This window comes from Oncorhynchus mykiss, chromosome 6, assembly GCF_013265735.2.
Source record: "Oncorhynchus mykiss isolate Arlee chromosome 6, USDA_OmykA_1.1, whole genome shotgun sequence".
Taxonomy (NCBI): domain Eukaryota; kingdom Metazoa; phylum Chordata; class Actinopteri; order Salmoniformes; family Salmonidae; genus Oncorhynchus; species Oncorhynchus mykiss.
Genome location: NC_048570.1, coordinates 69121539 through 69134855, shown reverse-complemented (window position 1 = coordinate 69134855; position 13317 = coordinate 69121539). Strand labels below are relative to the sequence as shown.

Below are 13317 nucleotides of genomic sequence, written 5' to 3'. Positions count from 1 at the left end.
TTAGTGTAAGGGACCAGGAGAGAGCTTAGGGCAGGTAGGGTACAGGCCGGTGCTGATGGAAGACAATAGCACCCAGCAAGTCAACAAAGAGCTATTTGAATGTGTAATGCTTAAAACCAGCAAATAAAATTGTTTGGGGACAAACTAAAGGTTGTGCACTCTGTAATCCCACTGAGTGTACATTCTGAACCTTGTTTGAAGTCAGTAGGTCACATGACCAAGTAGCTATTCAAATTAAAATAAATACATTTAAAATAGTGTGAGATGTAAACCGACAAAAAAAAGTGTGTGCAATGTGTGTATGCCATCGGGTTAGCTAGAACCAATTTTGAAAGTTTTAGGAGTAATGGTTAAAGAGCTATTGAAATTTGAAATTTTTGATTTGTCACTATGTTGACGGCCCTTACTGCTGATGGTGGACGTTAAGGAAAACTACCAGCGAATATCCAACCTGAATCTGTCTTTACCTCGGGAAATTCAAGTAAGTCCCTCCCCGTTTCGTTCCATTTAAGAAACGTTTTTCGACAGAATTGGCGCAATGAATATGCCCCAGTGGACAGCCATTAGCCTATACAATGCGCTCTTGCAATAGCTGAATAGTGCCGATCCCAGCCTATGGAATAAAAATTTGAGGAGTTCCTCCCTTCTAAACTCCCCCATGGTAGTGTGCTCCATACTATCAAAAACGAGTTTAATTTAAGAAGACCACGAGTGGCGCTTTTATTGCTCAATTGAATGCTGATAAGAAAAATGGACACATGCTCAAACTCGCGCACGTTTGATTTACTTAAACGGCTGCAAGTTAGCAAGATAAAGTGTCACCAACAAAAACGTAAAAGATAGGCCTATGGCGAATGCAGCAATTTTGGACAACTAGTAACTAACAGATTACATTAAGAAAGTAACCTACCCAACCCTGGGTGGAGGCCACAGACTGTAGCTCTTCTGGTGCGATACACAGTACTGCTATTGTAAGAAACCGGTGATACTTTTATTTTCATGTACCACAATTGTCCAACTCCTCTAGGGTTATCCTTTGACTCTATACTATACTATACTACTAACTGCCATTGTATTCTCTTAGAGCACAGCACTCCGGTGAAATAAAGGATTCTGCTCAATTGAATCTAGCTGGACATAAGATATTGATTCTTGTCATATAGGTACAGTATCAATCATAATTTAGATTTTTGTAATACAGCTTTCCATCAATCACATAGAAAAGCACATGACAAATCCTGAAGTTTGCATAGATCTTTATTTTTCGTAGAATCTATCAATTAAATAAAAAGGACAAATTTAACAAGAGCAATTTTTTTTTTTAATTACAAGAACATTACACTGCACTATATATATATATATATATAGTACAAAAATAGGCCTTATTTTAGAGTTATGTCCCATCTAAGGTAGTCATTCTTTTACATTATTCATAGGTCACTGTTTCTGTAAGGTACTATATGTAGCCCCAGGCCAAAGACTTGATAAGGAGAGGTGTGGAGAGGTGGACAGAGCTGGATGATCCGTATGTCCAGAGCTCTGTTTAACCCCCATGAGTGTGTTTCTTCTGTAGTTATAACACACACACACACACACACACACCCTCATTCAGCTCTTTAGTGTATGAGGATGGGATACATTCTCAATCTGCTCCCTCCACATCCAACGCTGTATCTCATCATACAGAATGTCTCAGCTCCACCACTGTCACCAAGCAGGGGGTGGAGAGGGAAAGGTCTCTCTGCATTAAAAAGCAGGAATAACAAAGAGATTTAAAAAAAAATACATATTCATCTGATTTATGAATCAATGCATATAGAAAACCTCAGATTGCATCATCTCCCCAACTCAGGCTCAGCAATCTGGAGCAGAACTGAACTGAACACAAATCTAAATTGCCCTGTCTTTGGTAATGCCAGAATCTCTGCTGCAGTCAGCTGTAGTATTGAGGCTGCACTGCAAGGGGTGCAACCTCCTTCCCAGCAGCTGTCTTTTTCCTTAGACATACTGTTATAATGCAATATAGATTTCCACATTCAGAGGTGACCAATTTAGAGGAAACAATGTAAATGGGGGGGTTGGGACATTAAAATGATTGCTATATGATTGCTCAACTATAATTCTGGTAGGAAGAAAAATCTCTTAGGATTTATCAGTTACTTCATTATCATCAACGACAGCACCTTACATCAGCCAGGGTTAAACAGCACACTATTCCAGCGTTGTGGTAATTACATATTTTGCTCAAAGTTGGCCGTCATTACTTTGGACTCAGAGGATAGCAACTCCCCAATCTGTGTATGGAAGACTGTCTTCCTCAGAAATGTTTTTAATTACATAAGATTTAAAGCACAGGAATCACCCCCCCCCCCCCCCCCCCCCCTTAAAAAACAATCCTAAAAACTATATGTTCAGAGGGCATAAATAAGGATATATTAAATTACATTTAAATTGTGCCAAGACAGAGTAGGGGAGGAGAGAGAGAAAAGAAGAGAGACTGCAGCCCTACAGCCCTGGCACTGTAGATAAAGACATTTCAGTCTTATTATTACTGTAGAAGTGTAAATCAGTGTAAGGAAAACTCCTACAGTTCAAAAGAAATATCCTTCTCTGAAAAGTGTCCACCTTTGACCTATATAATCCTTCATCATCGCTATGGAACACATATACTCTTCTGCCGTTGCTGTGTGATCTGAGTGAGAGGACAGGATGAGCAGCTGCATCAATCTTTTATGCACGTTGTCACTATGACAGCCCCTCTCAGTGAAGCCCCCTATTATCTGCTGGAAATGAAAAATAACTTCAACGTAAAAATAGAAGAAAAAAAAGATGGATGGATCCAATATTTGTCCAATGGATGAATTAATGAGGTACAGATTGTAGAAGATATGCAGCCAAAAATTCACTTAAGTTTTTCAATAAAGATACAGTATGAGTAGAGAAGAAAAACTCCTTTGGAACACATCTGAGCTGTAGTGTCGTTCAGGATATAATTCATTGGCAAGTATATGAAACAGATTATCTCTAGTTGGCATCAACATCCCTGATGACGACTGGAGGGCGAGTGGAGAGAAGCTGTGATAAGTCTCAATGACAGATAAAAGATGTTAAAAGAAGTTTGCTTATTATAGCCAACCTCAGTTCTTTGACATAGGTAGATCTTTAAAGAACAGGCAAAGGGAAACTACATAGGCCATCCAGTATCATAACTCAGCCTACAAACACAACCACATCCTTAGTATTCCTAATGTGGTCATTCCATCCTTTTGCTCAACTGGACACCAGCTCACACACTTGGCCGGCACACACTCAGACACACATATACCTTACTGAAACGAGGTAGGGTGTGTGTGATGAACAGCATTAAAAAGAGCAGCAGAGTAGGGAGAGTGAAGTGCCCAGTCTGGTAATCATGGCCAGACTTTGTTATTCTCTCTCTCCTCTGCAGTGCGTAAAACCCTTCTCTCTATCACACACTCCTCTCACTACCTGTATAGCTGCTCAAAGAAGCCCACAGGAACCCTTGTGTTAAAAAAAGTCACTTCTACAGTACTGAGCCCCATCCACAATACATCTCACTACCACTTTCATCCTCAGTAGCTGAGCAATTATAAGACTTAAGTGGAAAGCCAATGTAATTATTCATAGGTACTTTTTTCTTGGGAATGGGGTTTCAAATCATAGAGGCAGTATTATTTTGGTCTAAATTCTGAGGCCCAGTAAAGTGTGGAGGCGTAGCTGGGTGAACTGCTGACCTATCTTTGTGGATCTGGCAGCGAGCAAGCACTCAGTCCGACCCGACCCCCCCCCCCCCCCGCTCGGAATAAGCGGAACGCCTCCTGAATTCCATGCTGGGGGTAGAGTGAGTGTTGCTAGTCTCATGACTCATAGCCTTGTATCCAGCCAGAGCTGAGAGATACAGTCTCATACTGCAGCATGGACACACACAGTATCTCTGGGAGAGCCTGGGTCTGATTCACCAAAACACTGGGACTATGAGGACTCAAGCTGTGGCTTCTCAGATCCTGACCCTACCCCGATCTCGCTGTCTACTCAGCACGCGCACGCGCACAGCTGTGTACCCCCAATTTACAATCTCATCCGGCTACTGCACTGGAACTGGAGAGAAAAAAAAGAGCGCAAACAATAATGGTTTGTTTATTGTGACAGGGAAACCCTGGAGACGTCCGGGAAATGGGCTGTGTTCAGAAAACACTCTGTCTGATGGTGATTGAGGGCGAAAGGGCACAGAGAGACAGTTTAATAGAAAAGCACCCGAGTGTGAAGCGAGCGCCGAGCACGCCCAGGCCATCCCTGTTCCACGTGACTCCAGTCTCCCATCAGGTCACCCACTACAGAGTGAAACACTAAACCTGGGGAATGAAACCCGATGAGAGGAAGAACGAAGGAGTGAAACAGGGAAAGAGAAACCAGAGGAGGGGAACATGAGGACAGGGAGCCCAGAATTAGACGAGTCAGAGTGATTGGGGGGGGGGGGGGGGGGGGGGCTGTAGAAAGCAGGAATACAAAGACAGGAGGGGGTTAAAGAGCACTTTGTGTTTTGATAAAGGCAGTCTTCTCATTGTGTACGTCAAACTCATCGTTGTCGGAGTCAGAGTTCACCCCTTCGTCGCCCCACACTGTAGGGATACCGCGGTACGACACCATTCTGCTGCTGCCCCCCAGGCCGAAGCCCCCCCTCAGGCCTGAGCCGGCCTCCTCCAGTGAGGGCAGTTTGGCCAGGACTCCAGATCTCAGCTGCAGCAGAACGAACACCCCAGCGAAGGTGGCCATGATGATCATGCAGCTGAGCACGGCGATGGTGACGGGCAGGCGGGAGCTGAGCTCTGGGCGGGGACCGCTGTTGCCCTGGCCCACCATGAAGTTGCCAGGGGACTCCCTCTGGATCTGGTTGAGGTGCAGGCAGGTGCTGGACACAGGGTCCAGGTGGCTGTGAGGGGGGCAGGAGAGGCAGGCGCTGGGGCTGAGGCCGCTGCAGGTCAGGCAGGGGGGTTGGCAGGGCAGGCAGGAGGGGACCAAGGCTGGATCCACAGAGTTCCCCATGGTGTAATTGAGGAGCTGGGAGCCTGCGGTGTAGCCGGCTGGACAGTCCCTCACACAGCCCTGCTGGAAGAGGTAGTAGCCACCATTGCACTCTGCATACAGGGAGACGAGGAGAAACAGAGACACATTTTAGTACTGCTAGTGTCCAAATTCTTCATTTAACATGGTTAGTGCACAATCACCGCTAATCAATTGATTTAATTCACACAAACCAATATGTGAACTGTATTTGAATAGTCTGCCATGACAATCATGCAGCACATTACGCATCGCCTCATTCTGGGGCATTAAAATCATGAGCCTGTGAAAGTTCCCTCAACTTAAGCTGCATAATGTTCATGTAGCTTCTGCTAGAATGAACAGTTTCCTGCCGCAAACTGTTTGGAGTGTGAATGTGCATATTGTGTGCTGAGACAAATGCAGCGTGTGTAAATCCCTCATCTATCTGAGGAGAAATGCACTGTAGCATATCTATGCCCTGAGCCGTGCTTTGCCAACCCAGTTGGAAATAATAATATTGCAGATATATGGACTTTCTAATAAGCTCTGAAGCATCTATCTGTACTAAGTTTACACATCCACGTGGACAGTTTGGCAGTGGCATTAGTGTGTTATCACCGCAGTAGTTTCAGTCGTAGCACCCTGTAACTCCTTATCTCCCCCAATGATTTGGAAAGCTAATCCCCCCCAGCAGCCCCCTCCGCAAGGCCCATTCCCCCCCAGCCTACACGATCCGACAGACCCTTACCCCAATCTAATTACTTGGTTAATAATCAGTTGTCATTCTCTCCCTGTTGAAGTGGGTGGGAGAGAGAGGAAGGAACAAATGAAATTGGAGAGCAGGAAAAGAGGAGGACAGAGGAAGGAGAGGAAGAAAGAGAGAGGAAGAGGGTGGGAGTAGTGACAGAGTGTTGAGGGAGAAGGGGTTGATGAGAGGCAAGAGGAAGGAAGAGAGAGGAAGAGGGTGGGAGTAGTGACAGAGTGTTGAGGAAGAAGGGGTTGATGACAGAGGCAAGAGGAAGGAGAGGAAGAGGGTGGGTGTAGTGACAGAGTGTTGAGGGAGAAGGGGTTGATGACAGAGGCAAGAGGAAAGGGGGAAGAGGGAGCAGTAGGGATGAAATTCCAACACAAATGATACAGTATGTCTACAGGGCTGGTCTGGCTGCACTAATAAGAGTTGTCATCTGCTAACTGGCTGAATGTGTTGATCACAGCCAGGCCCAGTCCTGGCCGTTCTGCTGCTCTAGATGAGACGCAAAAAATTCCCGCCCTCCTCCTATACCCCCACAAAACTAGAATAGTCCCATTAATTAAGTATTTTCCAGACGTTGAAGTGACGTTCATTTTAGGTTCTGAATAAAAGGTGAAAATACATATTTTCCAGATGTTGAAATCAGGTAAAATTTCAGTTCTGAAAGAAAGTTGAAAATTTACAGTCAGCCGTCTATGTTTGGACCAAACGAAGGTCGGTCCAGACCAAACCTTTAAATTGTTGTATTTTTTTTACCCAGTTTTTCTCCCCAATTTTGTGGTATCCAATTGGTAGTTAGTATTGTCTCATCGCTGCAACTCCCGTACGGACTCGGGAGAGGCAAATTTCGAGAGCCGTGCATCCATGCGTTTAACACAGCAGCAAATGCAGAAGTATCTTCTTTTTCCATATAATCAGCTCGTGAAAAATGTACCGATACAAACTTGAAACCAATGTAACCCACTGGTTGTCCATTCCATAATGTCAATTTTTATTATATTTTTTTTACCTGTCCTGTTTTTAGGATTGTTTTGGGGCAGAATTATGTGTTATGTGTTGTTGGAGGTGCGTCTTGGTCAGTTTAGCTCGGAAAATGCCGTCCTCGCCAACCTGCCGCCATGTTTACTCAATATCTCAGTAGATGTCTCTGAGGACGAGCTAATCAACAAACTCAACCATCCAGAGTTCATGCTTCACAACCTACATCTATGCCATTACACCACTCACGATCTGATAGTATACCAACAAGAGTGTTAAATTGTGATACCCAGGGGATCCTGCAGGGGTCAGACTGTTCCTGTCTCTCCCAGTCTTATTCTAGGGCAGTGGTCTCCAACCTCGAGCATGAACGCTACCTTAAAATTGAACATGTCACGAGCTACTTTTTTTCAATTTTATTTTTCAAATAGGCACATTATTTTCTTCTCCTGTACCCTGCAACTCTTCCCCGGATCCTTAGTGAACAATATTTGTGCTTTCTGTCAATATACCCGGGTAATATATTGGTTAATAAACAGTATTTGGCATGACAGGCCCCATAAAATGTGTATTTTCCCAAATTCAGATCTCTCAGTTTAATTGTATTTTTTACTCTCAATATAACAATTATTCATAAAGAAACAATGAAAATGAAGTCCATGTCAATGCTTAACCCATTTTAGAGGTCTGTAGAACACGTCATGGTAGAGTTCGCAAAGCAATGGCCACCCAATTGATACAAGTAATCATGACATAGCCTAGTTCTGTGAGGTTAAATGTTTGTTCACATTTAATTGAGAAGGTTTATGGGGAAAGTCCTTCTGTCTACCCACAAGACGCCGGTTATCATTAGACAAACGCGCACACCAAAACAGGCAATATTACCAGAATTTAATTGCCAGATAGTGTGTTACGTTTGGCTTTTTAGTCAACAGTGGCAAACCAGGGGTGGGATAATGTCAATGTGTCTTTGATTGGATAGTAACCGGTAGCCTTATGTTTATAACAATTTCTGATGGAACACATGAAGAAATTCATGTCCTTTCAGAATTCATTGGCAAGCTTATCGTAGGTGGGCTGCGAGCTACTGGAAGCTCGCAATCTATCTTTTGGAGACAAGCCACACACTTTTGATAGGAGAGCCAGTGTTTCATCTCTCCGGTCTTATCTGTACAGTGTGCAGTGTAAATGTACCTGATCATTAAATGGTTAGGTTTAGGGTAGGGGTAGGCAACTGAAGCCTGCAGAGCCACAGTGGGGCAGACTTTTGATCCATTAGACCATGATGGATTTAATTAGGTGCATTTGTGGTGTGCAGGAACAAAAGCCTGGGCACACCACAGCTCTAAGAGACCCTAGTTTCCTAACCCTAGGTACATCATCTACATTCTCTTACAGTAACCAATGGTAACCAACAGTAACATTCTTACCAATGCAGATCTGCTGTAGGTCAAAAGTCTTACAGTTACTGGGCTGAGAGAGGTCCTTGGCTGTGGAGCTGGGAGAGTCTGAGCCTGTACCATACAGCACCAGGGTGAACTGGGTCAGAGTGCCTAGACCGAGGGAGGGAGAGAGAGTGTTACACATAAGCAACAACAGCACAGATCTCCAAGCCACCGTCTACGCCAGCAAGGCTTTGGCACTCTTCAGGGTGGGTTCTGTAATTGCAGCTTCTATCCTGCTCCTTTTATATTCTTGGATTTCCTGGGTGGAATGACAGGAAAAGATTCCTAGAAGTAAAAGCATTAAATATATAAGTATACATTCTGGTGTTTCTCTATAGACCCGTTAGTTAAGAACAACACTTCCCGGGAGAGCCATTTATACGAGGGGCCCTTTGAGAGGGTCCAACTTCCTATATCACAGAAGAGGGGGGGGGGGGGGGGGGGGGGGGGGGGGGGGGGCTGAGAGATCTACAGCCAGAGGGAGGGAGGGAGGGGAGGGCGAGAAAGAAGAGTGAGAGAAAATAAAACGAAAGAGAGCGAGAGAAAATGACAAATAAATCCCAAAATATTGTCTGACAGTAGTGTGGCCTGGATGGTTCTTAGGTCATAGTTATTCTGGGTCATCCTGGGTTAGCCTGGGCCAGACAGCAGGGTCCTCCACTCTCCTGCTTGATTTACTCTCCCTGGTTTAATGAAGCTGATTTAGAGGTGGGTGTGTGTGGAGCTAGAGAGAGACTGCCAGTTTGTATAAAGGGGATCAAAAGGAAAGCTATCCAGGCATCAGACATTGCTGCCCTGCGTATAAAACACTCCCTATTAGCGGTCTGGAAGCATCTCACACACACAAAATCATCAACACATGAATGACGTACATGCACTGACGCACACTATGAAATACACAAATCCATTAACACATAAATCAAGCACATATTGCACATGCACACACTCTCTCTCACACACAGTACATCAATGAATCAAACACATATGATGCACAGATAAATGCAACCACAAGCACACATCCCGTCACACACACATTCTTTCAGTGACACTGCTAGTCAGACATGGTTGCACTAACAGAAACCCTGTCACTCTCTTTCTGTCTCTGAGCTCCCAGACAATGTTCCAGACTTAACAATAGCATATGTTAAGGTAGTAAACGAGGTGTCTTACCATAGTCGCTGGCCCCTGCCACGTTTACCATCTCCAGGGTCCACTCCCCCCGAGGGTCCTCGTCCCAGGAGTGTGTGGTCATGAAAGCCCAGTCATTAAAGCCCTCTGACGAGTAGTCATGAGGCCTGGAGAGGGGAGAGACAGGAGGTATGTAATACAAGGTGTGTGTGTGTGTGTGTGTGTGTGTGTGTGTGTGTGTGTGTGTGTGTGTGTGTGTGTGTGTGTGTGTGTGTGTACCTGGGAGCGAGCAGTGTGGAGCGGGTACCCTGTGGGCTGGTCAGGTAGATGCCCAGGTTGCCCCTGCGGTTGTAGGAGAGAGTGAGCTGGGCCTGGGCATGTTCTAGGGAGCTCACATGGTTGGCTGTCCCAACACAGCCGTCCACTGTCTTGGTGATCAGCAGGTGGCTCCCAATGTTCCTGGCACACAGATAAACAGCACATCAGCATATATGGACCAAATACATACATTTGCACAAAGACAGCATAGTTATTGAAAATTAAAATTGGCTTGGAGTGGCTTGTGTTTTCATGTTGCTGGCTTCTGGGGTCTGTGAGAAAGATGCCTCATCTGGGAGTGAGCATGTGACAGCAACTCTGTGTGACCGACGATAATGGTTCTCTGAGTGATGCTGCATGAGGGTGTGACTGTTGCTCTGGACTAGTGTGTGAGAGAGAGCCTGATGAGGGCACAGGGTTTGCGGCCTTGAAACAGGATTAGCAACTCAGGTCCTGCAGCAGCCCTGTCCTCTACAGGAGAAAAGTACCAGGCTCCCCCGACTCCCCCCAATCCGCTTAGCAGCTTACACACATCCACTACAACTGAACCCAGAGGAGGAGGAGGAGGAGGAGGAGAGGAGGGCTGTGGGGGGAGAGGAGGGCATGAGGCTTTAGAAAAGCTGTGGCGCCCAGCTGATAGAAAATACAGGCCATAATCAGTGAACTGGGTGTAAAAACACACCGCTTCCTCCTAATTAAATCCCTTAAAATGTTAGAATCCAATCCGCAGCAGTCAGAGAGAGTGAAGGGGAAATAAATCCCCACCAAGCCAGCAGTTATCACTCAGAAGCAACACCTCTTGTACTGTACAATGCACACTGCACAAACACCATGCCACTAACACCTTTAACACAGGCTCCAGTGGTAGACTGATCTGGGGACCAGTACAGAGACAATACAACAGGGCTGGGAACCTGTCAGCTACAGTATGTAGCAGAGGCAGGGTTAAAGACGGTAGAGAGTGGGAGCGAAAGAGCAATATTGAGAAAGTATAAGGGGAAAACAGAGAGAGAGAGAGAGAGAATGAGAGAGGGATAGAGAGCAAGACCAAAGGAGCAGAAAGATGGAGTGGAAGAGTGAAAGAGTAAAAGATCGACAGAGGTCTAGAGACAGCAAGGGAAGCATAGAGAACATGGATGCAGAGAGAGAGACTCATCTGAAAATGATTATTTCCCTTAAACATGCTCCCCCAGGCTCAGAAGATCATCACCCTACCACACACACACACACAAGAACCCAGCAGAGCATATCAATGGGCCTCCGGTGCCATGCTCAGAATAGAAACATGACATGCAGTCACACTGGGGTATGACAGCTTGGTCCCACATGAGCACCTCTCACACCTACGGCCCATCACAAACCAGCCCACACACAGCAGCGCTCATCACCTCCACAGTCGACACTCACACACACAATCTGAAGCATCCGATTCTAATAAGGATCACATAGGTTTAGTATATGTTAATCTCCTGGTAGGTTAACTGTACTATACCCAAAACCAATGTAATCCCTATGAAGCTAGTACTGATGCTCCTGCCAGCCAAACAGTATTACAGGTCGAGTTGGTAGAGCTGGTGTGTGTGTGTGTGTGTGTGTGTGTGTGTGTGTGTGTGTGTGTGTGTTTAGCTCACCTGGGCTCTGCTACCATGGACAGCACACATTTTTTCTGGGGCCCAGCGTTGGTCCAGTTCTCAGCCAGAGCCACAATCGCACTGGCATCAAGCAGACCATACCCATATGAATGGCTCACTGAGAGAGATGGAGCGATAGAGAGAGAAGGAAAAAGAAAGATCGATATCAGACTGCTGAAAGGCTACTTCATCACGATTCCAGTTCCAACTCAATAAGGGCCTCTTCACTATTAGATTATTGCATGTACCCTGCTGTGTGCCCAGTAAAACCTCTCAATGAACTTTGGATCCATGGCTTTCTGTAATTGCTTAATGTAGGCAACTTTAAATCAATTGATGTAAATACAATATAGATCCGTCTCCATTGTGCAACTGGCAAGGCACGGGAATGATGATGGTCAGCCGAGCTCAGCTAATGGGACGCCTCGCTGTACCTTTTCGGCCGACCCCATTGGTATTCCAGTCGTTGGTGAGGAGGTGGGCGGGATGAGAGGTCCTCACGACCAAGTGCTGCATGTCCCTCCATGTCAGGTTTTTACTACACACACACACACACACACACACACACACACCTTTCAATATAGAAGATACCAGATCTAACATACCTTTAACATGATTATGAAGACAGTACAACAAGCAACAACATATCCTACTGTACCACAATGCATAGCGACTGATTGCAAAGGAAATGGCATTAGGTGCCCAAGAAGAGTTGAACATCAGGCTTAATGTTACCACATTGAAAAGATAAAGAGACCAGAGATCCCTCTGTCAGTCACATCTCTGCTTTCCCACACTCTCCTCTGTTCTCCGTATAAAACCCTGTGTTACTGCAGTTTCACCCAGCAGAGCAACAGTAAAAGCCTACAGTAAAACAGAGTCAAATAGTGTACAGTACCCCAGCGACACAGAGTTTAAACCTCATCAGCTCTGTCTTTTACTGAAAGGTCAGCTTTGACTGAAGGGAAAGTCAAAGTCCTGCAGTACAGTCAGACACTTTTAATGTACAGGGAACTACAGAGGTTTTTACTGGTCACACGTACCCCGTTCCCCAATCAGACTACAGTACTGAGCTGATGACACGTTCATTACAGAATGATAGGAGATAACTGACTCATCTATTCTGATCCACAATGCATTATTACAAGACAGTTGCCTTCCCCCAAGAGTTAGTCATACTTCTGAGACATCTGTGTGTGTGTGTGTGTGTGTGTGTGTGTGTGTGTGTGTGTGTGTGTGTGTGTGTGTTCAGACGGCAAATATTTGTGAACAGACAAAAAGCACAAAGGAGGGAGAGAAACAGAGAGAGCAAGATCAGAGAGAGAAAAATGGGAACAAGCAAGGGGACATTGAGACAAACAGAGACAACCAAAAGAAGAGACAGAGACACAGAGACACAGAGACAGGTGGTAAGAGTCACTCACTTGGCTTCCAGTGCAAGGGCGATGATCCCAGCAGCCAGAGGAGCCGAGGCGGATGTGCCTGTGTGGGTGTCAGTACACTTCTGTCTGAGGTCCGTTGTCACCTGACAGGAAGAGTTTCATAGTCAGATATGGTGCTCAGATGTATGCCCATATCGGGCCGAAATGTTTACACCTAATATATGGGCAAATAAATAACTTTTAGTTGAAACAATCAGTAGGAGTGTAAGTTATACACTATAAAAGTCAGATATTCTACTCAGCACCATCTACTTTGATAGATGTTTATGTATCAACACATGCTTAACATGATTAATCATGAATGTGGAAACATACACCAATCATTAATCATGTGTGCGCACAGCATGCCTCATGGCAAGAGGTTGGGATGAACATACATTATACAGTATTGTACTGTAATCTCTCCTAGTGAGAGGCTCTCCATCCTCCACCTTGTGTGTGTGTGTGTGTGTGTGTGTGTGTGTGTGTGTGTGTGTGTGTGTGTGTGTGTGTGTGTGTGTGTGTGTGTGAGAGAGAGAGACCGGTCTGTGGAAGGGCGAGACATGGAGATGGGATTTTAA

General features: G+C 45.3%; 1 protein-coding gene across 2 annotated transcripts in view; it reads right to left on the bottom strand.

The window, feature by feature from the left end:
* Positions 1 to 1239: 1239 nt before the first annotated feature.
* Positions 1240 to 13317, bottom strand: part of LOC110526458 (furin-1) — a 102735-nt gene continuing 90657 nt past the window's right edge. For both annotated transcript variants that reach the window (XM_036980844.1, XM_036980845.1), the window contains 7 exons: positions 12740 to 12840; positions 11750 to 11853; positions 11316 to 11433; positions 9646 to 9825; positions 9409 to 9533; positions 8224 to 8346; positions 1240 to 5156 (listed from right to left, as the gene is read on the bottom strand). In XM_036980844.1, coding sequence (XP_036836739.1) covers positions 4543 to 5156; positions 8224 to 8346; positions 9409 to 9533; positions 9646 to 9825; positions 11316 to 11433; positions 11750 to 11853; positions 12740 to 12840 — 1365 coding nt within the window. In that variant the 3' untranslated portion in view covers positions 1240 to 4542. The remainder of the gene's footprint in view (positions 5157 to 8223; positions 8347 to 9408; positions 9534 to 9645; positions 9826 to 11315; positions 11434 to 11749; positions 11854 to 12739; positions 12841 to 13317) is intronic.